Genomic DNA, 23,916 nt, shown 5'->3' on the forward strand with positions numbered 1-23,916 from the left:
TCTTTTGGGAAGAATCTTAGAAGATTTTCCAATCTATTGCTGTAAGAACGAAGGAAATTTAGCGAATACTAACCGATTTATTAGCATTTGAAATTGGACATATTTTTCACTTTTTTCAGTTTTAGATTTTCATTTCACATCCCTATGTAGCCGCACTTCCTGAGAGAAGTATTCTACTTCAAAACTGATTTCCCTCTACGGGGATAGGGTTAAGTCACTGAAACTTGTACAATGAAAATGGCCGGTCACTTCCAGCCTCATTCAGTTGACTCACTGTGCAATTTTACTGAATCGGATCTATCGCGAAGTAGCAACCATTGACATGAGCAAGCAGTTAAGCTAAGCTATGTTAAATGTAGCAATGGGCGATCTTTGAAAAAAAATCGATTCTCCTGCATCGATTAATCAAAATAAATAAAATCGATTCATAAGAATATCGAGGCTGGAAAATCGATTCAACAAAAAATCGATTTTTGTTCGGTATAAGCTTTTTACGACCTTTTTTGGTTATATTCAGAGCCGGATTTATGGGGGGGCCCAGGGGGCCCGGGCCCCCACAAATCGACAAAAAGATTTTTCTCTTTAAAAATGAGATTTAATCAAAAGTTCGATTTACAGTAAGAAAATTTGAACAGACCATTTCAATCTGACACTTTCCTTCAGTGTTATTTTTTCGCGAGCGCCAATATCACAACTACATCCGTAAGAGTTCACCTTGGATTCTCTTGGAATGACACACATTAACACACCATTTGAATCGAACCAGCGCGCATTAAACGCCTAGAGTTAAAGTTTAGCCGACTGTCACTAAAAGCGCCAATCGAACTGTCAAAACTCGTTTCAATCGAACATCAGCAATGTTAAAACTATGATGAAAAAACTGTTGACTGTTTGATTGGAACATTTCAGTGACAGTCGGCCAAACTTTAACTCTAGAGCTTTAGCGCGCATGGGAGGTAAAGCAAAGAAAGAAAATAACCCACAAGTTTTTTTAATGCATTGCTTTTGCTTACTTGTCCGAATCAGGGATACCAGATGTGCTTTTCAAAATGCAGATTTTCTGAGCTCGTGTGCAGATTTTATTGACCTGCAGATGTGTGTAGTTTTTTCCTAATTTCTATTATTGTCAGAGTCGTCTTATATTTGCGCCGTCTTTCTCAAATTGTGTGCATATTTTTGCCTGTGGATCGCATTTTTTTTCAAATTGCTGTAGTTTTTTTTTTCAGGTATCAAGAAAAAACTTGAAGATGAAACTTATTAAAAATAGGTTGCGTGCGACTGTGAAGAATGAAAGGCAGTCAAACTTAGCATTATTAAGTTTCGAGTACGAGTATACTGAAGAAGTTGAATGTTGATTATTTAATTAATAAGTTTTCTGCAAAAAAACTCGTAAAGCATAGTTTACAGTTCCAAGCGAAGTGAAAAATTTGACAAGTGAAAAAGCGTAAATTTTCGCTTGCGAAATCTGTCGTGACAACCCGTTTGTGGAACACGCAGGTATTTCACCACCCTGCAGTTTACAGTTTAAGTGAAGTGAAACTCACGAGTTTACACTCCGAGCGAAGTGAAAATTGGCTGCAACTGACAGAATAGAAACGCACGCAAGTTTTCGCTTGCTGCTCCTTTTTTCACTAGCGCTTTCATGCGTGAAAGAAATAAACCCAAGTGAAAAAGATGAGATCCACAACCATCGATTTCGCTGGATCGAATTTGTTTACAGTTCCAAGCGAAGTGAAATTTTTTGCAGGTTGCATTTTTCACGAGCGTGAAAAAATGAATATGTTGTATGAGATTTTCACTTCGCTCGGAGCTCTAAATAGAGCTTAAGAAAAAATTCTAACAAATTTTTGGTAATTTTTCAATAGCAAATAAATGCTTTTAACTCGTACGATAAAAAACAGTTTTGTTTTATTTTGGGCCCCCCACTATAACTGTGCCCCGGGCCCCCACAATCGTAAATCCGGCCCTGGTTATATTTATGGAGATTTTGTTTTGTTTGCGTTTTCTGGTGTATCAATCATGTTCAACGAGTTTTCGTTCACAACATCTACTAACGATACGGCTTTTTTAGTTTATTGCCATCTTCTTTTACCGCGTGTACTCTTTTGGCGGTTTTTTTCTTCTAAGAATTTTCGTTGTCGCTCATCCCATAGACCATTTCACGAGACGTTTGTGAACTTGATTCATGAACGAAATTTTGACAGAAAGTTTGGAACCGCTGACATAATGCACGTGAAAGCATCATCAACGTCAGCAGGATCCGTGACACCTGTGAGTTCGTGAAATGGTCTTTTGTTTCGGATGCACTAAGAGCAATCCAAACCTGTATAATTGGGTTGTTTAGCTATTCACGGATTTCCGATTTTTATATATCATCCAAAAGAGTGTAACTTTCTAAGTAAAACGTGATTTTTCAAAACTTTAATCATTTTCCTTCGGTTTTTAAGAAAAAAACAAAAGCTCTAAATCGCTACAATGACAGTTGGTAGTTGGGCGATCTGTCATTGTAGCGGTTTCGAGCAAATTTCAAGCAGTTTCAAATCGTGATTTAAAAAGCGAAGGACAATGATATATTTTTTTTTAAATCACGTTTTACTTAGAAAATTCAGATCTTCCAGATGAGAGAAAAAACTGATATAGCTGAACAACCCAATTCATAAAAAAATCGGAACATCCGCAGCACAAACTCAAATAAACAAAAATGGCGAGCGTGACACCATGCAGAACAGAATGCAGCACGGCATATGCACGAACATTTAATTCAACTTTTGCAATATTTGAGTTAACGAGTACCCCGCTACTCATAGTTGAAAAATAAGCACATATGCCTTTTCTACCGAAATCAAAAAATTGGTGGTTGATAGTAAACACCCACAACGATAGTAAACAACATCCCTACGGAAGCCAATTTTCAAAAAGTGCACTTGCAGAGGTAGCAAATATGAAATAATGTTGGCTAATGTCCAAAATGGTAAATTCAATATCCAATGCAATGCAAAATTTCAGCTCAATCGGAATTTAGGAGTATTTGGTCTAAATTTCACTTTCTCGACTTCTGAATAAAAGCACAGTTTGTAATAGTTTTTTTTTTGTGCCAAATGTCTTATGCCTTGTTCACACTATAGCAGATATCACGTGATATCGCGTATCTTGAAACATGCATACATCTAGTTTTCACGGAAAATTTGGAGTATGGGATCTGAAATCAAGATGAGCAATATTACATCATGTGAACGGGTTATTAGAAATACATAAAACGTCAAGGTCGGGTGTTATCCAAAAAATCGAAATTTTGCTAACTGTGAACATTGAACACTACTTCTAAATAAAACTGTCAAAGTCCATTGCCACCCCAATCTACACCAATCAGTTAGTAATGATTGTATACAATATATGTCAAACTTTCGAGGCGGTCTTGTGGTCGGTAATTTATATTCAGTTCGAGGTGCAAACTTATCACGAGCCGTTCATATGAACCGGTTCTTAGAAAAGAGCGAAAGAACGAACAGCTCACGAAAAAGAACCACGGTTGTTTAAGCGCAGCAGAACTGTTTGGTTCGCGTGAACCCGAAGTTTACCGAGACAACACGAACTAGCAACGCTCGTGAATCATTGTGAACCATGAGTCAGTTCAGAGCCGCTCTTGCAAAAGAGCCGTTTCACCCACCCCTAATCCTTGATATATTTCACAACGCATGCGTATTAGCCAAATTTCATACGGGTTTGTCTATTGATGTCGCGTTTACAAAGGCAAAAAAATGGTTACTGCGTTAAAAATACTGGAGGGACTTAATTTGGCTGCGGATTGTTCTTTTTCAGCTCGACGACAAGGTTATCCAGCTTCCCTGACCTACAGAAAACGTCAAAATGGGCAGCGTGCCCTATCCGCCATTACCGTTCGTGGAAAGCTGGATATTCTGGAACCTTGTGGGGGTGGTGACATACTCATGAAAAAAGTTGTCATGGACGTAGACAATTTTTTTAACCAGCAAAAACATTTGAAATACGTTTTCCTCGGTTTCATGTCTATTGAACTTTAGCCCATTCTTCAACTATGGTCATCCCGGTAAAAAATTGACACATTTTTCAGATCAGTGTCCGAGTTCCGAGCACACACTTCTTCCGAGAAGAAAAAAATTTTGTATACTATCAATGAAGAAACTCTCTTCTCTTCAAAAAAAGTGTTCTCGGAATTCGGCCGCAGATTACGTTAGCAACTATAAATGCAATCACTATTGTCTTCAATCCGTTTTGCACACATTTATTTTTCAGGCGAAAAAAAAACGATCTTGCCATCCAAAGGATCGATTCAGTAGAAGATCGCGCGCAGAGAAATCGATTCAAAAAATCGATGGATCGGCCCGAAAAGATCGATTTTGCAAAAATCGGATCGATTTTGCCCATTGCTAGTTAAATGTAGTAACTATTATGACATATAATGGCGAGCCATTCATGTTAATAATAAATCCAATCAATGCACCCTTACTGCTTGACATTTTACGTCAAAAATTGCCAGTGTGCTTACCCAATGACCTATTATAGGAGCCTCTGGCCATTAAATAAAGACGTCGATTTCGCATGTAGGTGACAAGTCTGCACCACTTTGATTGCATATTATTGGCAAGACACGGCCTGCAAAAAAAATATTTGAGTAAACATCCACTCCAAACCACGCGATGCAAAATTCCCGCTGCATGGCGCGACTAATAATATTATCTATTCATCCTTATCGCCTCCCGCGTTGGCCGGTAAAAGAAACGCGCATCGGAATGAATGCTTTTGCTTATAGAATGAACCGTTTGTTTATCGATCGCCTTGTTGTGAATTTTCCTCCGCATACAGCAACAGGCTGTTTCGCGGGTCACTCCTAGGGCTGCCTGCCAGTGCGAACGGTGTTCAGTTCTAGCGTGGCCGGTGACGGGCTCGGACCGGCGATTTGCGCTGTTCCTAGGAGTGTTTTAATCAGTGTCCTTGACTAGCGAATGTCACGCTTCGAAAATCGATAGGATTTCATGGCTCTTTCATTGGCAGGCGCCACTAGTTTTTGTGTTTGCCGGTCGCATCTTCTATTTTATTGTCCGTCGGAATATTATGGCAACGGAAGTCTGCGGCAGACTTTGCTTACGTGATTAGCCTGTGGTATTCGTTATTTTTTTGCCGGTTGGTGTTTGGTCGCGGATGAATGTCGTTCGTTCGTGACAATGACGTCAAATTGAACCAATCAATCGATGCTCTTAGTGATAAGATTCACGTCACTGCGGAGGAGACCACCCAGTTATTTAAACTGATGAAGGGCATGTCGTGTGAAAATCGTTTCAGTCTGAAACATTAATTGCATGCAATCATTTTTTTTATACGGCGATCGCGTGCAGGATAAAAGCCCGCAGTCAAAGCGCAGACCGGCCAGTAGAAGAAAAGCGTAACATAATGTGTGAATGAAACAAAACAATAAACCATTTGTGGCGTTCGTAACAGACGAAGATTCACCATCGATTGACTCAACATACATACTTCTGAACATGATGCAAATTGACTTCAATTGGTTCGTTATGCGAAAATTTAGGTTACAACATAGTTCGAATCGGCTTAGGATTGAATTGATTAAGGCCTAACACTATAATCAAATCATACTCATTAGAACAGTGTTCCAGTTTTACGCAGAATTTTGTTGCACCCCATGATTTAGTTCGCCGCAGAGATAATCACCAGTAAGCTTGTTTAGAACTGGAATAGCAATCACTATTTTCGTTCCCAGCAGTGGCTAGAAGAGCGCCAGGGGGGAAAACACGCGCTCGTTTCAGATTAAGTTCAGTGAGATTAGCGCCAGTAAATGATCGCATTTCCGTTCAAAGTCCTCAGTAGAGTAACGCAGCGGTAGCACGCCGTTCAGTTGGGGCGTATCACCGATCCATAAAAGCCAGTCGTCAGTTCAAGTGAAAAAAATGAAAATTTTCTACCGAAAGAAGTGCGGCTTCCTGCTGATCCTCGTGTTCGGCCTGCTGTTCCTTGGCTGGAACAATCTGTATTTGTTCCACGCGCCGCGCCTGAAGCGAAAGGTGCTCGACCTGAATCGGAGGGCCAGTTTGGCCCTCTTGGTCGACCACTGGCAGCAACTGATCGGCGATAAATACGCAGCGCTGCCCACCGTAGCCGACAACGGAACCGGTACCGCCTCCTTCCAGCGCCATTATTTCAACTTGGAGCAGAGCGATCGGATTGGCATCAATCGATCGCTGCCGGACACACGACATGCAAAGTAAGTGCGCTATTTTCCATTCGCTCTTTCTCGCTTATTTTTTTATGGAAACCGTCTATTATTAGAAAGATTTGCGTGCCAATCGCATTTATTTTTTTTTGAAGTAGAATACTTCTCTCAGGAAGTTCGGCTACATAGGGATGTGAAATGAAAATCTAAAACCGAAAAAAGTGAAAAATATGTCCAATTTCAAATGCTAATAAATCGGTTAGTATTCCATGGATTTCCTTCGTTCTTGCAGCAATAGATTGGAAAATCTTCTAAGATTCTTCCCAAAATAAGATAATTGTAATTTTATTATTCACACTATTGTACTATTGAAAATAGTCAAGCCTTGTCAAAACGAAAAATTCGACCTCTGATTGGTCGTTATATGCTTGCTTCCCAAGCACGGTCGACAGGATCATATACCTTGCAATTGAAAACATGCTATTTGGCCTATATAAGAGCCTGTTTCAGCCGGAGCCGCTCATAATAGTTCTAGACAGCGACAACAGCAGTCGTCCTTCCTTAGCAGCAGCACTAGCTCTGTGGTTGGTCACCATGTCTCAGGAGCAGCGCGGTTTTTCTCAGCGTGTGTCGCCAGACAGCCATTATTCCCCCCGTGTTGGGGCAGCATGAAGATTGCCATCAGGAAATCCAATTTTGGGAATCAAAATGCCTTTTTGAAGGCAAATAAACAAGTCATTGGAAGTTAATAATTTTTGTCAACGCAAGCAAGTATTCTGTGTTGCATCCTAGCAATTTAAATTTGTCGCACCCGTGTAATTTACTGAATGTGAAATAGCTTCCACAGTGCATGTTGTCCGTGTATCTTAATTCCCCCAATGTTAGGGCAGCTCAAAGGTTGTAATTAGCAACCGATTTTGAACAGCAAAATGCTTTTTTGAAAGCAAATAAAAAAATAATTGAAGGTTAATAATTTTCTGGCATCAACACAAGCAGACATTCTGTGCGGGATGCAATCAAATTCTGTTGTAGTTGTCTAATTTTCACTTTATTTAGTAAACCCCCCACTGTAGGGGCAGCGCAAAGGCTGCGATCAGCATAACCGACATTGAATAATAAACTGCCCTGTTAGTACGCATTCACAAAAGCAGTTAGCTCGACTATGCAGAGCTAATATGAAGTCGATTCAATCAATCAGCATAAACAGAATTTCGTCGTCTCCCAGCTGCCAAGTTGCAACATGATGCAACACGCAACAGCGAGCAAACGAAATCGCTTGATGTTACAAACCGCAATAAGATACGGGTTAAAACCGTTGCGTGTGTGAGAGCACCATCGGTGTTTATTCGCTGGATACACTATCTACTGTCTACTGAACGCAGTAATCTGCTTACATGCGACATGGGGACGGGAACATTTTCTTCAACCAAGCTACGCAACACGACACAAAACATGTTAATTTGTTGCTTCAATGAGATTGCTATCGGTCCGGCTTGACAGAATGTTCACAAGAAATCATTTTTGTGCATCCGTGCTACGAAACTGAGAAAAAACTTTAGAAACTGAAAAAAGAGGTGGAGCTTATCAAATGATCGCTCTGAACCAGAATGAAGTCACACATATTTTTCAAGTTATATCATTCCACCACGTACGTAAAATAAATCATTCCTATTTTCATCCCTATATAAGAGCCTGTTTTAGTCGAAGCCGCTCATAGTAGTTCTGAACAGCGACGACAGCAGTCCTCCCTTAGCAGCAGCGGGAGCGAGCAGTGGGTACCATCGATAGCGGATAGCGGCCACAACTGTGGCATGGCTACGAATAAGTGTAGCAGTTTCAGCGGATCTCACCATCGATAGCAGCAGGGCCAGCAGATGCAGGTACAGCGGATACCAATGGCGGCCACAACTGTGGCATGGCTACGGATAGCGTTGCAGGTGCTCAGCAGTTGGGCCTGCGTATAGCGGCCACAACTGTGGCATGGCTATGCATAGCGTAGCTGTTGCAGCGGGTATATCAGCATCGATAGTAGCAGGGTCAGCTGATGCAACGACACTCCCTTCACTAAAATGCTGTTTCAGTGTGGTAGCGGGAAGCATCAGCAGCAGGCTTGCATGAAGTGAATACATCAGCCAGCAACTTTCTCTAAGGCCTCTGCCATAGTAGACGCGAAAAGCGGCGCGAACCGATTCGCTCGGCCGTAGGTTGATGTACAGCTCTACTGATGGCTGTACATTAACCTACAGCTGAGCGAATCGGTTCGCGTCTATTATGGCAGAGGGCCAATGGGAAAGTTGTATCAGTTTGTTCAGAAGAATATTATCGCGGTAATATTACAGAGATGCGATTGCGTAAATCCGATTTTGAATTGAACAATTGTTCTTTTGAGAACAAATAACACTTATTTGAAGAGTTAATAGCTTTTGGTACCAACAGCAGTATAGTGACAGCCTCAGCGGTAGATGCAGATGCAGCCGGTACTTCCCTGAGGCCGATGTTAAGGTAAATGGGAGCAGCACGGCGAAACAGTTCGGGTTATGCTCAGACGCGCGTCATTTTTCGTTGTTGATATTCCCCACATGAAACGACACGCTTTCGTATGATAGCGGTGGTATTAGCGGTAGATGCATTTGCCAACACTTCCTCCAGTAAAGCCGTGTCTAGTTTTCAATGTGAAAACACCTTTCTCATTGTGTTGACCGTGCGCCTTAGGGCATCTTCAGCGGTGGTCCAAACCGTTGTTTTGTTCTATTTTTTTGGAACAAACTCAAATTCACTGCTGCACCGGTGGTGTAAATTTTGTTTTATACCAGATCTAAATTGAAAAAAATTTGAAACTGGTATACGTTTTGGTCTATTTTTGTCACTTTTTGGAACAAGAAAAAGATCGTTCTAAAACACTTTGTACGCTGCCAATAGGTGGGTAAAATGTCATATTTCAATTGAATACCTCATTTTTGGCTATTTCCATATTAGCGTTTTGCGAGTGTTGGGGAATAAACAAAACAAAGATTTTTTAGGACAACTCACAATTCATTTTTGTGGCTTTTCTGAAGCAGAATATGAACAGGTTTGTCGCAAAAGGGGGAATTCTGAAAGACCATAACCGTCGCCTTAATTGTATTGGGACTAGAGGAGAACTTAAGAGGCCAGGAAAATGTTCCTAGAAGACACTGAACTGAAAACGTTCAAAATGCTGGGGTGACATTGCGCATTTCGTTTCGAGCAACTCGAACAAAACTAAATGATCGCTGGGGGGCGTTATGTTTCGTTTTTCGTATTTTTCGACTTTGCGGGTTAGATGAGCCGCAGGACAAATGACAATGACTGCTCCTTTTAAGCTTGAAGCATAACTGGCAATATGTGACCTACGCGATCAAATATTTTACGCTATCCTCCGAAACCCTACTTTTAGCAAAAATTTTAGATCATACCAATCCATCCTGAGAAATGTCATTGACACTCGGGTCAAACCGTCAAATCCATAAAGTCTTGTGGATATAAAGTGTCTTGTCAAAGTAATCGTTTAATGTGCGTAAAAATTATCGAATTTCCGTTTGTTAAATATTGAGTGTTTTTTATTATAACAAGTCTCATTCACTGATAGCATGGGGTATTGAATTGTTGACAGTGTGACAGATGTCAGCGGTTTAAAACAACAAGATATTCAACACCGGTGCGGAGAACGAAAAGTTGGTCTATATTTGCTGGTTCTATTTAGGTTTCGCTGGTGTAAATCTAGTATAAAGTTGTTTCAAAAATAGACCACCGCTGAAGATGCCCTTAGTCCTCACTATCAAGGTAACACAGAGATGTAAGATAAACACTACATCCTATGATAAATTGAACAATTGTCCTTATAAGGACAACAAATGAGTTAATGAAGATTTAATTTTGAATTAGAATACTTCTCTCAGGAAGTTCGGCTACATAGGGATGTAAAATGAAAATCTAAAACTGAAAAAAGTGAGAAAAATTTCAAATGCTAATAAATCGGTTAGTTTTCGATGGATTTCCTTTGTTTTTGCAGCAATCGATTAGAAAATCTTCTAAGATTCCTACCAAATGCATGAAATTGCAATTTTATCATTCGAACTATTGTATTCGACCTCTGATTGGTCGTTATACCGCGCTTTCCCAAGCACGGTCGGCAGAGTTATGGACCTAGTAAATTGGGAATGCATCATTTGGCCTATATAAGAGCTTCATCAGACAATAAACAAACATTTTATCGGATATTAAATTAAACAACTGAAATTTGAAGAACACAAATGATTATTTGAAGAGCTAATATTTTCTCGTTTTGCGCTATAAACCAAAGTTAATTATCTTCATCTACATGCATACTCTAACTATTATTACGTGTTTGCGTCGCTTAGTGTTTGGCTACGGTCATGCAGAACGCAAATGACGGCGCGATGCGATTCGGCAAGACGAAATCTGTTGAAATCTACTTCGCCTTAAAAAGAGCTGTACATTTCACCACGGTAAGGCGAATCGCATCGCGCCGGCATTCGCGTTCTGCATAACCGTAGCCTTTGTTCCGTTCCCGTTTAATGATGTCGTATTAAATGTGCATATTACAATTCGGCAGCACTTCAACTTTTCATTTGCACAAAATTTAAAAATATCCAATGAACTTCATTCAAAATATAAGACAAAAAGAAATTACAATACTGCCAATGAACGGTCAACATTTATTTACTAGAAAAAATGACTGACACGCAAGCAGCCAGGTTATCTTTCTTGTAAAAGTATTCTACTTCAACCTTGCGGTCGTGGCTTTGCATACAACCTTCTTGTGATTTTTTTTTTTTTCGTTGTCGCTTTTTGATTTTTGATTTCGACAGACCATTTCAATGGTGGTTATGAACCATTCCTCACCCAAGTTATTTTTTATCGTAACACATATTTTCTTCCGAGTTAGTTTCTTTAATAACTAATTTTAATGTAACTAACTAATTTTTATTGTAAAAACAACACTTCAAATTTCTATGCTACTACTTGCGATAGACAACAAGTTCAAACTGAAGTAGCGTCGTTGTCAAGGCGGTTGTTAAGTAAACAAAAACTTGTTTATGAAAGAAGCTTTCACATGATAAGTATAAATGCAATTTATACTATATTTGAGTGATTTTTGTGTTACTTTATTTGGTTTTTGTAATTTTAAACGCTGGATTTAGCTAGCGTATCCCGATGGCGTTTTCACTGACTTATCGTTTAGTTTTATTCGCCTGCCATTTTTGATGCGTCTCGCATTCGCAATGACTAGGGATACCATCTGGTCGAAGTTAGAAATCAGGACACCTTTTCTGGGCCCAAATTTGTCTAAGTTATTCTATTCTTCGATGTATGAGCAAATATAGCTCGTAATATTTGAAATACTCAGTTTTTTTTACGCGAGGATACGTACCTCGCGGAAAAACGAGTTAATAAAAAAATTTCCGGTATAAAAACGCGTAATTTGAATATCCTTCGATTTAAAAATCCGCGTGAAAAAACCGTTAATCCGAAAATCCGTGTAGATAAATACCTAGTAAAAAATCTGAGTGTATCTCTGACGATCCACTTTCATCAAACCACTTTGAATTATTACGCATTAGTAAATACTTTATAAATTCAACACACGTAAAATGTTTCAACTTAAACTTAACAAATGCCAGTTGCTTAATTGTAACGGTCAACGCGTGAGAGATTCGTCTTATTACTCTAGTAAGATCCAACCAATAGAAAATTTCTATCGCAGTTAGCGTTGTGACCTGGAATCGAAACACTTATTGCACTAATTCTGCTCATTGCCACACCAGAAAGTTAAATATCTCAATAAAATCAGGACAAATGCCAAAATATAAACAATAAATCAGGACGCCCAAATAGGACTTCAAAATCAGGACATGTCCTGCTAAATCAGGACGGATGGTATCCCTAGCAATGACTCTCATTAAAGCCCAATGGCTAAGTCTGGAATATCCATGCTTTTCGCAAGGACAGCTTCTTGTCACATTTTCACGTGTCGGAAAAAACACTCAGTACTACCTATATGTATTTGTTTCAGAAAATATTACTTAACTACATTTGTAATAATCAAATAAGAACAGGGTTGTTGTCCGGCATCCTTACGACGGCCCACCGTAACCTATTGACTTTTGCCAGGTGTGCAATGGGGTTCTCGCCAAGTAGCGCGTGCAGCTCATGGTTCATGCGCCGTCGCCATTCTCCATCGTCCGTCTGTATTCCACCGTAGATAGTCTGCAACACCTTCCGTTCGAAAACTCCAAGAGCTTTTAGTACCTCCGCGAGAAGCGTTGTTGTCTCGATTCCGTAGAGGACTACCGGCCTTATTAGGGTTTTGTACTCCGTCAACTTCGTGTGTCGTCGCAGTCGACTCGATCGAAGTGTCTCCTGAAGTGAAAAGTAGGCACGCTTTCCAGCCTTGATGTGTCTCTGAATCTTTTTGCTGGTGTAATTGTTGGCGGTCACCAGTGCTGGGGTCACGAACTTGTCGACCACCTCAAGCTCATCGCCTTCTACAGAGACTTAAGTTGGGAGGCTGATGTTGTTCTCCTCCGAGAGGCTCGCTCGCATCTTTTTCGTTTTCAATGCATTTATTCGCAGTCCGACTCGTCCGGCTTCGGCTTTCAGTCGGGCGTAAGTTTCCTCCACCGTCGCAAAGTTACGTGTTATGATGTCTAATTCATCCGCAAAGCCTAGAAGCTGAACAGACTTTGTGAAAACCGTGTCGATGCCCGCCCTCCGGATCACACCCCCAAGGGCGATGTTAAACAGCAAACAGAAAAGTCCATCACCTTGTCTTAACCCTCTGCGCGACTCAAGAGTATCCCAAAAAACACGCACATTACGTAGCACGTAGATCAGTCGAGTAAGTTTATCCGGAAATCCGTTGTCGTATATGATCTGCCAAAGCTGTTCTCGATCGACTGTATCACAGGCCACCGTGAAGTTGATGAAGATGTGTTGTGTGGGCACGTTGCCGTTGTACACGCGACATTTCTGTAAGTATCTCGGATTGAGAAGATCTGGTCCGTGGTGGCACGGGCCCCAATGAAGCCCGCTTGGTACTGGCCCACGAACCTCCTGGTTAAAGGCTTCTTGTAGTCGGGGCAGACGACTCCCTCCATCCTCTCGTCTGGCAGTTTTCCCTCCTCCCAAATCCTGGAAATGACCCATTGCAGCGCTCTAGTCAGCTTCTTTCTCTCATGTTTAACGAGCTCGCTCCGCAGTCCGTCTGCTGGTACTCCTTCCACCTGTCGCCCACCTCGCTGGCATCCGTAAGAAGGTTCCCAACCACGTCGTTGCACATGTCGGCTTATGGAACATAGCCTCTGCGAGACTTGTTTACCTTCTCATAGAACTTCCGCGTATCACTGGCATGGTACAGCTGCTCTAGCTCCTCATGTTCACGATCCTCTTGCTGGCGCTGTTGTTCCGTGCCCGTTTATAATTGGCCTTGTTCTCACTCGTTGACCTGCCCAAGTTCGGTTCATCTTATTGACCGCTACCTCGCACTCCCTGTCATACCAGTCGTTTCTGCCACTCGTTGCTTCCACTCCTAGCGTCGCCGTTGCACCAGCCATACTCTGATTGACTGATTGATGCATACGTTTGGTGACTTCCTTCGTGAGAGCAGTGCACATTGAGGATAGTGTAGTTATAGAACCGTTTCCTTTTATTTACTGCAGTGCCTCTAGTTGTCGTACCGAGAAACTAATGACAGCGTTTTAAACTGGAAGGTTTACTTACTTAGTAGTGAAAATTTCGTCAGAATTTGTAAACGCATTGAAAAGTTATCAGAGATGGAAGCGAGAGACGAGAAAAAAATTTGCGCACCTGCGTTGAAAACCCAACATGGTCAGGAGTAATGATCGCCAAGGCTCTAAAACTACCGAAATCGACTGTGAATACCGTGGTGAATCGCGCTAAATAAACCAAACGTAGAAGTGGAACATTGGACCGGAAACTACGAGCGAAGGTCATGAGCGCGGTTTGGCGAAAAGGTTTAATACAGCACATAGTAAAGTTGTCGAATCTGTATGCATGAAGCATTACGGTCGTATCATGCCAGCAAATAACCCAACAGGACGCTGAAACAGAACCTGGTTGCCAAAACCCGTCAAGACGGACTTTGGACAATTCGCGGTTCGGAAATTTTACCTTGCTGACCGTGAGGGAAATGCTCCGGGAAGGTTCGAATTTGTTTTTGCGGATAAATAAATTAAATAATATAAATAAATTCGCCCGCAAGTTGATGATCCGGCAAACCATCTGTAGCTGTGAAAAGAAGACAAAAGTTCTCATCACTGGAGCAATCATAAATGGACATGTTTACAAGGAGAAGTGTCTTCAGAAAAAGTTTTGTCGTTCATCGGAACATATTTTTATCAGTTTTGTACGTTATTTCCTCATGGTGAAATCGGAAATCGTAATTCTGAATGAAACCAACCTGATAAAACCGCTACCCAGCTCATTGGTTGAGCCGCCGCTCTGGTAGTACTGTGCTCTGCGGTCACAAATCTACAGTTACATGTACCGAGCTTCCAATCGTCGTCCTTATTTCGTTGCCTAGATCGTTGCTGATTGTTCCGGTTCTTATTCAATTCGTGATTGCAATATTTTAATTTTTCGGCATGTTGTTTTACTAGTGATCTTGGATGTAGCTGGCGAAACACCGCACAGACGTTCAGACCAGCTGCCCTCCTAGGAGATGGTTGCTCGTATCTTAGTCGGTACCACGTGGATAAGAGTGGGTACTATGCTTTGGACCACACTGGGGTCTGTTTTATGCCAACTAGTACGGGTGTACTGCGGTACGAACTACCCAGCCGTTAACCAATCGGTTTTCTAGAATGCGTGATGTAAAACTAAGAAAGAATGCGTGATGTAAAACTAAGAAACTGTTTGAATATTTTCTACACCTTGGATTATATTCAGAGACTGAAAATTGGTGTCCGACGGTGGTTTCCAAAAGCTGTAAAAAGCTGAAGAGAAAATTCAAATACCCTTATATTAGTATTTCCAGAGATTCTGAATCCGAAAATTGGTGTCTTAAAGTTTTACCAGGTTTTGGTCTCTTTACTTGCTCTTAATTGTAAAGCTAGTCTATGAAAAGTCTCTTTTTTCAACGAAAGGTCACTAAAGTCTCTTTTCACCAAAAAGTCCCTTTTCGAGATAAGTTGAGATGATCAATCTCGAATACAACAATGACAGTAATGTAACAAACAATCTCATGTAGTTTTACGTAAACCTTGCGGTCGTGGCTTTGCATACAACCCTTCTGTCATTCATTTTTTGGTTCAACCTAGTTCAACTATCGTTTGGAATAGACGTTTCCCGTCGGACCTTATCTCCTATTTTTATATTTTTTCTTCGAAGTACTTTGCATTCAAAGATTAATAGTGCTAAAATCAATTTTTTTCCATGAGTATTAAATTTACTATAATTTTTTGAAAAGTTGAAAATGCATGAATGTTGAGTATTTTTTTCATGTTGCATGAATGCTGAGTTAGGAAATTTACGTTCTTGCAGCACTGCAAAATATCATTCACCCCAACTTATTGGCAACATTGTCATTTTTGACATGTTCTTGGTACTGCACGCTCGTTAATAATAACTCATGAACTGAGCAACTCTGATTCGTTTTGGAACGATGTTCGTAGAAGTCAAAAAATGAGTACAAGTCCTTTTTGATTTTGAGTAACTTTCACTCTCTTTTTGGGTTCCCTTCATATAACTTCTTTCTGAGTAACGTCGCATATAACGACGCCCATTTTGGATGTGATTTTGATGTGCCTCAGTTTGTAACATATTTTTTTAATTGTGTGTACCGTAGAAGGCATTATAATTGTTAATTTGTATCACCAGGTATAATTATTTATGATTATGTGGTGTCTAATGTGGTGGTGTGGTGTAATGAAACTGATCTGTACCCAAAAAATGAGTAATATCGTTCGCAAATTTTCAGTAATAATGACTTATTTTCAAAGACGCCTAGTGTTACTCAGTTTTTAGTTTTTGAGGAGTTACTCAGTTTCAGAGTTGTTCCACTTTAACGAAAATGCTTAAAATGTTACTCATTTTAGAATTATTACTTACGAGCGTGTAGATTAGTATCAGTTAAGCCTGTAGTTTGTCTAATGGTCAAATATTTGACCTTCTGACATAATGGTCAAATTTATTTGACATCATGGTTGTTGTTTGCCCCATGTTAAAATTGGAGAGTGACAAACAATTATCTTTGACCAAATTTTTATCTGTCAAAAAGTGCCAAATATTTGACGCTTAATCAAAGAATGTAATACAGGCTTTAGAGATACTCAGAGAGAGATAAGCGAAAAAAAAAGCCGCCAATTTGCAACTAGGTTTCACATGTCAAGGGTGCCAGATCTCTTCTCAAAGCTATGTTGACTAACTTTTTCGAGCGTTTGACATCCCTATACCGAGTAACAGTGAATGACAATGAACTCAAGTTCTGGGCTCAAATTGATTTGTGCCCGCTGTCAGCAGTAAGATAAAGATGTATGAAAAGAAGCGGGGATATGCTATCTCGTTCACACATATGTTAAGACGTTAGCCCTTGAAACATGGCGCGATGCCAAAGGGGTGAACTTTTTCATTCGACTCGTATAGCTGATTTTGACGGTGGAAGTCCTGGGGTGGCATTGCGCATTTCGTTTCGAGTGATTTTTTCTTTCGTTTCGACCACATTTGGCATTGCCGATTTCGATTCGAGCTCGAAACGAGTAGATGGCGTATTATTGCAGTTGATCTTCGAGCAAAACTGGCATTACGTAATGGTTTGATCGAGCATTTTTAGCTCGAAAGTGATTAAAAATGGTCGATAAGTTGAAGGCGTTCGTTTGTACCTAGGTTTGTTGACTAAAACATAAATAATTTCACTAAAAATCTGTGGAGCGGAAAAACATTAATTTGGTAGGATCCACTAGCGAATATATTCAAAGTAGGGGCTAACTTTACCGGAGCAGGAATTGTACTAGTGCAGTTTGGAGGGAAATGAAATATTGTACTTAAAATAGGTTTGAGTGCTCCCCGCCTTATCTTGAAATGTTGACGAAACCATGAAAAAAATTTCTTTTGCATCAGAAAATAACTAACTTTGTTTCATTTAATGTAAACCTAATACTCATAGCTTATTGTTTACGTTTTTGTATATTCCTAAAACCATTTTCATCACTAGAAGAGTAGTAAAACATTCAAAGATTAATATGTTGTTTTAAGGACAAATCTTATTAGAAACGTGAAAAATACCAATCTCTAGGGGAAAGACACTATTGATATATGGCGGGATATTTCCAATATTTAATATTATAAAGTATTTATAGTTGCATTATTAGGCGCCGGTGTGATATCAATGTGTCGGATAAACGATAAATATCAAAATTTATCAACCGATATCGTATAATATTACCGAAATATTTTTTAAGAAAATAAAGTTGTCCAGCCCCTAGACAAATCTGACATTTATTTTCGAGTCAATGTTTGCTTGAAATAAACTGCAATAAAATTGGGGTGTCGAAAATAATACGCAATACCAACTCCACCTCGAAACGAGTTTGATTTCTCTCGATTCGAGTTTTTCGAAGCGAAATGCGCAATGTCACCCCTGGGGAATAATAAAGTGCATCACGAATGCCGTGAATTTTATATTTAGGTTAAATTTTATATACTTTGACCGTGATTGATCATTATTTTGTTGACCATACAAAAGGTTTAGTGAACCACCAGTTAAAAATCACTGTAATAAAGCAACTTTGGAGCATTCTCAATTCATTGTTTAGTAAAAGAACACGAAAAACGTGTGAAAATAAAAATATCTCTATTGTAACTGATATCAAAACCTCTCAATGTGTTACCTTTCTTGTTCGTTTGGCTCGGATTTTTACATGTTCGTTTGGCTCACAACATTCTCTTCGCATATCTCTAACTCTGAGTATTGCTAGTATCAGTGTAAGAAGTGACACTTCTCTGTTGTTGTTCTCAGCTCGTTTTTCTTGTGCGAACACCGACGTGCTTTTCGCGCAGGTTTTGTATTTAGTTTTACTGTAATTGAATATTTTTTCAAGTTCTCGGCTTGGAATTGAAATTTGGTCGATTGGATTGATTTTTAATATTAAAGGTGGATGAGTTTATCATTCAGGCTTTTTTTTCGAAAGGAAGTACACTGGGGTCGCTTTTTACGCGGTTGGTTGCACCGCATTTAAAAGATTAGATTAGATATATTCATACTAAACTTATTTGATACCGCGTACAAACCATCTTCCAAATCGAGTAAAAATAATCCGCGTTATTGTAAAAATATCCCGTTCAAAAAACGCATAAAAACAACCCGCGTAAAAAGCGACCCCAGTGTACAAAATGATCGTTTGTCCCATCGATAGTACACCTAATCAAGACATTATTACACACCGGATAATCTTCTTTCATCAGAGCAAACAGTTGTGGCCAAGTCTACGCAAGTGCAAAACTGGGGCCGCAAATAGCGTTTACGTTCAAAAATAGCCGGTTTCTCATGGTTTACCGCAGACAGACGTCCAAGCAAGAACAACATTGATCAAAATTTCTGTGTAAATTTTCAAAGTAAATTGCGTTATAAATCACTTATACACTAGCGCCGCCTGGTGACCTTATCGCTACAATACATTTATTTTCGCTGGTGCACGACGCTGGCGGTACTGGTAGCGCTATCTGGTTACGAATTGCTACTACAATAAACTTTACACAAGTTTGAAACTCAGCTTGGACGTCTGTCTGCGGTTTTACCTTCACCGCACTGACGAAACTACCCATGCAGCATCAGTCGTAGTAACCCATGAGTCAGCAGAAAAATTTGACTGCTCTATCAATCGAACTTCTACCGTGATGGCGAAAACAGTGAGGCTACTCCGTTCAGAAGTGTGGGCGTTCAAAGATTGGTACCCCGTCGCGTCGAAAACGAACATCGTGCGGCAGCTCGTGAACACCGGATACGCCTGTTCCGGCATTTACAACATCTTGGTACTATTGGACAACAATCAGAGCATCGAGAAAAAGCCCGCTTCCGTACGGCCAACGATCCTAAATGACAAGAAGGTCCAAAAGATGCTGTAGAGGAAGACCGAGGGAAAAGTGGCTAGTCTCGGAGCTGCAGGCAATGCAGGTAGCGGCAAGGCCTGAATAATATGGTGAAGTCGATTTTCCCGGCAAATCGCGACGTGGGGGTGGTGATAGACGACGAAACATATCTCACTCCGTCTTTCACTTCCTCACGAAGGAAATGAGCACCGAGATGAAGTTCATTTCACATACTAAGACAATCAGCGAGAAGGGTCAAGAGTCATCCGGTGGAGGCCCGTAGATGGCCGTATCTTCAACTTCAGTTTAATCAACACCTACGCACCGACAAACGACAAATCCGATGAAGTCAAAGATGAGTTCTACGACGGGCTTGAGTGAATCTATGACAAGTGCCCAAAACACGACGTAAAAGTCGTCATCGGAGACGCAAACGCACAGGTTGGGAGGGAGGAATTCTTTCGTCCGGTCATTGGAAGGCATATCTTCCACTCGTCAACCAATGAAAACGGCCTGAGGCTGATAAGAAGGGTCATCGATTGGATTGTAGCAACTATCGAGGCATAACGTTGCTCAACTCAGCATATAAAGTGCTCTCCCGTATCTTGTTCTTCAGATTGAGACCATTAACGGAATCCTTTGTTGGCGAATACGAGGCTGTTTTCGACAGGGGCGTTCCACGACGGATTAAATCTTCACCCTGCGACAGATCCTCGATAAGTTCCAGGAGTACAACTTACCGACTCACCATCTGTTTGTGGACTTTACGGCGGCATACGACTCAGTGAAAAGAAACGAGCTGTGGCAGATCATGCTGGAACACGGTTTTCCTACGAAACTAGGGAAGCAGCGAGATTGGGACTTGTCATTAACTCTGCCAAAACGAAGTACATGGTAGCTGGCAGAGAGCGTGGGAGTCCCCGTGGTGTTGGTGCTGAGGTGGAGATAGATGGGGAATGATTTGAAGTGGTTGACGAATTCGTTTATCTTGGAACGCGAGCCGTGAAGTGAAACGACGAGTTGCAGCTGCGAACAGGGCCTTCTACAGACTGCGTAGCCAGCTAAGGTCCTGTAGTTTGCAAACTCGCACAAAACTAGCGCTGTATGAATGCTGATATTCCCGGTGACCCTTTACGGACAAGAAGCATGGACGCTGAAGAAAGCTGATCGACGAGTGCTCGGAGTTTTTGAGCGTAAAGTTCTGCGATCGATACTTGGCGGTAAACTGCAAGATGGAATGGGGCGCAGACGCATGAATCGCGAGTTGTACCAGGTATACAAACATGCTGATATAGTGAAGGTAATACAGCGGGGCAGGCTTCAGTGGGCTGGACATGTAGCCAGAATGCCTGACGTGAGAGCCGCCAAAACTATCTTCAAAAGAGAACCAGGAAGTGGCCGTCGACTCTGTGGTAGGTCTCGCACGCGGTGGATATGCGCGGTGGAAGAAGATGCACGATCTGCTGGTGTACGAGGAGACTGGAGAACGGCTGCCCAAGACAGAAGAAGCTGGACATCTCTAATTCGTTCGGCCCTAGATCGGTTAACGGTCCGTTAGCCAACAAAGTAAAAAAAAGTAAAGTTCTGTAAAACGTCGTCGAATCGTGGGCACGTCGTCACCAGAGGCTACGTTTTTCAACAAGACTAGATACCGATTCACAAAGCAAACAAAACCCAAGTGTTGGATTACGGCACATTTTCCAAGGTACATTCCGAACTCGGAAAAGCCAGCGGTGACCGGGTTACCGCGACCTGGCAAAAAATTTTGTATGTGTATGGACTTCACCGTCTAGGATATGTTGGAGCGGTCTGCCAAAAAAAAAAAAAATAACGGGAGATGCGGGAATTCTGAAGCGACATCTGAAGAGATCACTACATCTGGCAGTAGCCAGGGATAAAGGCAATCTATAAGCCTCATGCGATGCGTTTCCCGATCGACTCGCGGGATATTGTAAAACTCAGGGGCGAACAAGTACAAGAGGAACTTCACCACTGAATTTTCAAAAAGAGTAATGTTTTGACTATTTCTTGAATTTATTTTTTTTTTTCAAAAGTTCGATGACACATAAGCATAACATTTTTCCCATACCTCTACCATTTCAGTTGCAAATCTCGAACCTACTTAACAAACCGGGGGACGACATCGGTAATAATCACCTTCCACAATGAGGCCACATCGGCGTTACTGCGGACGATTGTCAGCCTGCTGCAGCGAACCCCAGCCGAGCTACTGCACGAAATTATCGTCATCGACGATGGCAGCAGCACCCTGGAGGACAATCTGGACTTTCTGAATCGCATCCCGTTCGTCCGCTTCCACCGGAACTACGTTCGCGAGGGTAAGTCTCATTAAACTTAAGCCCACCTGTATCGAGAACTTTTCCTTCGACCACTGAAGCAAGGGTTGATTCGTTCCAGAAATATTGGCGTGGCCTATGCCAGTGGGGATTACGTGGTTTTTCTTGACAGCCACTGCGAGGTGAATCGCGGATGGTTGGAACCGCTGCTCGATCGGTTGGCCATCGATGGCAGCGCCATACTGAGTCCGGTCATTGACATCATCGATCCGGACTCGTTCCAGTATCGGCCGAACTCAGCACGACTGCGGGGTGGCTTCGATTGGAGCTTGCATTTTCGGTGGCTTCCGGTGGGTGAGGAAGAACTGGAACATAGAAACTATGACGAATCGTTGCCGTTCTACAGTCCGGCAACCTCCGGTGGAGTGTTTATCATTTCAAAAGCTTTGTTTCAGCAGCTCGGAGGTTTCGATGGCGGTATGGAGATCTGGGGAGGCGAAGCGCTAGAATTTTCTCTGAAGTCGTGGCTTTGTGGAGCTCATATTGAAGTGGTGCCTTGCTCTAGGGTTGGACACGTGTTTCGTCGAAAACATCCGTACGGATTTCCGCTAGGCAGCACCGCTACTTATCTTAGGTTAGTATTTTTCTAACTTAGGTTATTATTTTCTAACCGAAGGCTCGTTTTCAGGAATTCGAAACGTATAGCAACTGTCTGGTTGGACGAGTTCAAGAACTTCTTCTACGAAACCCGACCGGATGCAGTCCAACTGAACGTGGGTTCCGTTTCGGAACTACAGAATCTCCGACGTCGATTGAATTGTCGCAAATTTAGTTGGTATCTGCAAAACGTGTTTGTTGGTTTGAAACTCCCCAACCAGAATAATGTCGCTTTCGGGCACCTGCGGCACGGAGATCGTTGTCTGGATGTGAAGCTGAAGTTCAACAGAAAGCCTCGGCAGCACAGTAAATCTGCTGAGGAGAATGATGTGATTTTGATTGACTGCAGCAAGGATGATTCGGAAGGGATAGCAACTAAATGGTCGCTGAGTAAGAAAAGTGGCCAGCTTAGAACCGATTCTGGTGCCTGTTTAAGCGTTAAAGACCGGCGTGTCATGCTAGAGCAATGTGAGGAGGTCGAGAAGCTCAGTCACCAACAGGAACATCGGTGGATCCGGATGGGGGGCACGCTGGTGCACAGCAACAGTGGAATGTGCCTGGAAAATCTGGTCAGCACGGATGTTGGTGCCAGTGAGTGCCGAGTGGGTGCTCCTAGTCAGCTGTGGAGCTTCTCGCTGGAGATACAACAGATGGTGTAGAGTGACGTGACAGTGTTTCTATGCTTTTATGCTATTAAATTTTGCTCTCAGAATTGTTGATCAGAAGCGGTGCAGTTTGCATATTATCACATTTTCCAGCGCCCAATACGGTTTGTTGTTTCGAGGTCACGCTCGATTCTCTTCAGTATTTCAATTGGCCCTAAAGTCCAAAGGTTCCAGAATCGTATATGCAGAAGCCTATTCTCAAAGATGAAACTTTGGACTCCATTTGAAATTCAGATCCAAAAGTCAGTGTACTTGAAGGGGGGCCTAGCGTAGTTGGTAACTTCGATGGTGTCGATTGGATCGAGTCTGCCGAGCTTCGTCGCTTGTCGAGCTTCGTAGCCGCAAGGTTACAGAGTCCGCTTTGACAAGATAATGGTGATAGGTTCGAATCTTAGTAGAACCAAACCATTCGTTCGCAAAAAGGACTTCAAGTATGGGTTTATTCTCAGGCTCTTGCACACAAAATCTTCTCTCCAGATTTAATAACCTTTCGTCTAAAGCTTCGATAATATCATAGACTATAACACGTCTACGCTGTTAGAGTGATAGCTTGCTGGAGGATATGATAGAATCGATAAGGAAGAAAGTTGGTTACTAAATCTGAATGAGAAGACAAAAAGTACTATTACTTCCCTCCAGACTTAATAACCACTGGTCTGAAGCTTCGATAATATCATAGACTATAGCACGTTATATGCTTTTAGAGCGATAGCCTGCAGGAGGGTATGATAAGGTTGATAAGGAAGGAAGTAGGTTACTAAGTCTGAAGGAGAAGACAAAAAGCACTATAACACGGGGCAGGTTACTTCTCAATAAGTAGCACTGCAAAATGGTAAAAAAAAACAGAAACGTGCAAACAGCAAAAAAGTCCGGACATTGCCACAATAGATCTAACAACTTCTGGTCGCAGTGGGGTCCACACAAAAAAAAACCCAACTGGTCTAGATTAAATCCTTGCCGACACCGGGAGATTTTCTGAGGCGAAAAATCTCTGGGATCACGCCTT

At 41.5% G+C, this 23,916-nt stretch overlaps 1 protein-coding gene across 4 annotated transcripts; it reads left to right on the forward strand.

Annotated features, from left to right (window-relative positions):
* Positions 1-4,910: 4,910 nt before the first annotated feature.
* Positions 4,911-22,964, forward strand: LOC129730562 (putative polypeptide N-acetylgalactosaminyltransferase 13). Of its 4 annotated transcripts, none has more exons than XM_055689994.1 (5): positions 4,911-5,160; positions 5,687-6,256; positions 21,395-21,630; positions 21,694-22,222; positions 22,277-22,964. In XM_055689994.1, exons 2-5 carry the CDS (start codon positions 5,943-5,945, stop codon positions 22,902-22,904), a joined length of 1,707 nt encoding a protein of 568 aa, XP_055545969.1. In that variant the 5' UTR covers positions 4,911-5,160; positions 5,687-5,942; the 3' UTR covers positions 22,905-22,964. The 4 variants fall into 4 exon arrangements, with proteins under 4 accessions (XP_055545969.1, XP_055545980.1, XP_055545989.1 ...); XM_055690005.1 differs by having other exon boundaries at positions 4,911-5,139; positions 5,652-6,256; XM_055690014.1 differs by having other exon boundaries at positions 4,911-5,139.
* Positions 22,965-23,916: the final 952 nt, after the last annotated feature.

This window comes from Wyeomyia smithii, chromosome 1, assembly GCF_029784165.1.
Source record: "Wyeomyia smithii strain HCP4-BCI-WySm-NY-G18 chromosome 1, ASM2978416v1, whole genome shotgun sequence".
In the NCBI taxonomy this organism is placed as follows: Eukaryota; Metazoa; Arthropoda; class Insecta; order Diptera; family Culicidae; genus Wyeomyia; species Wyeomyia smithii.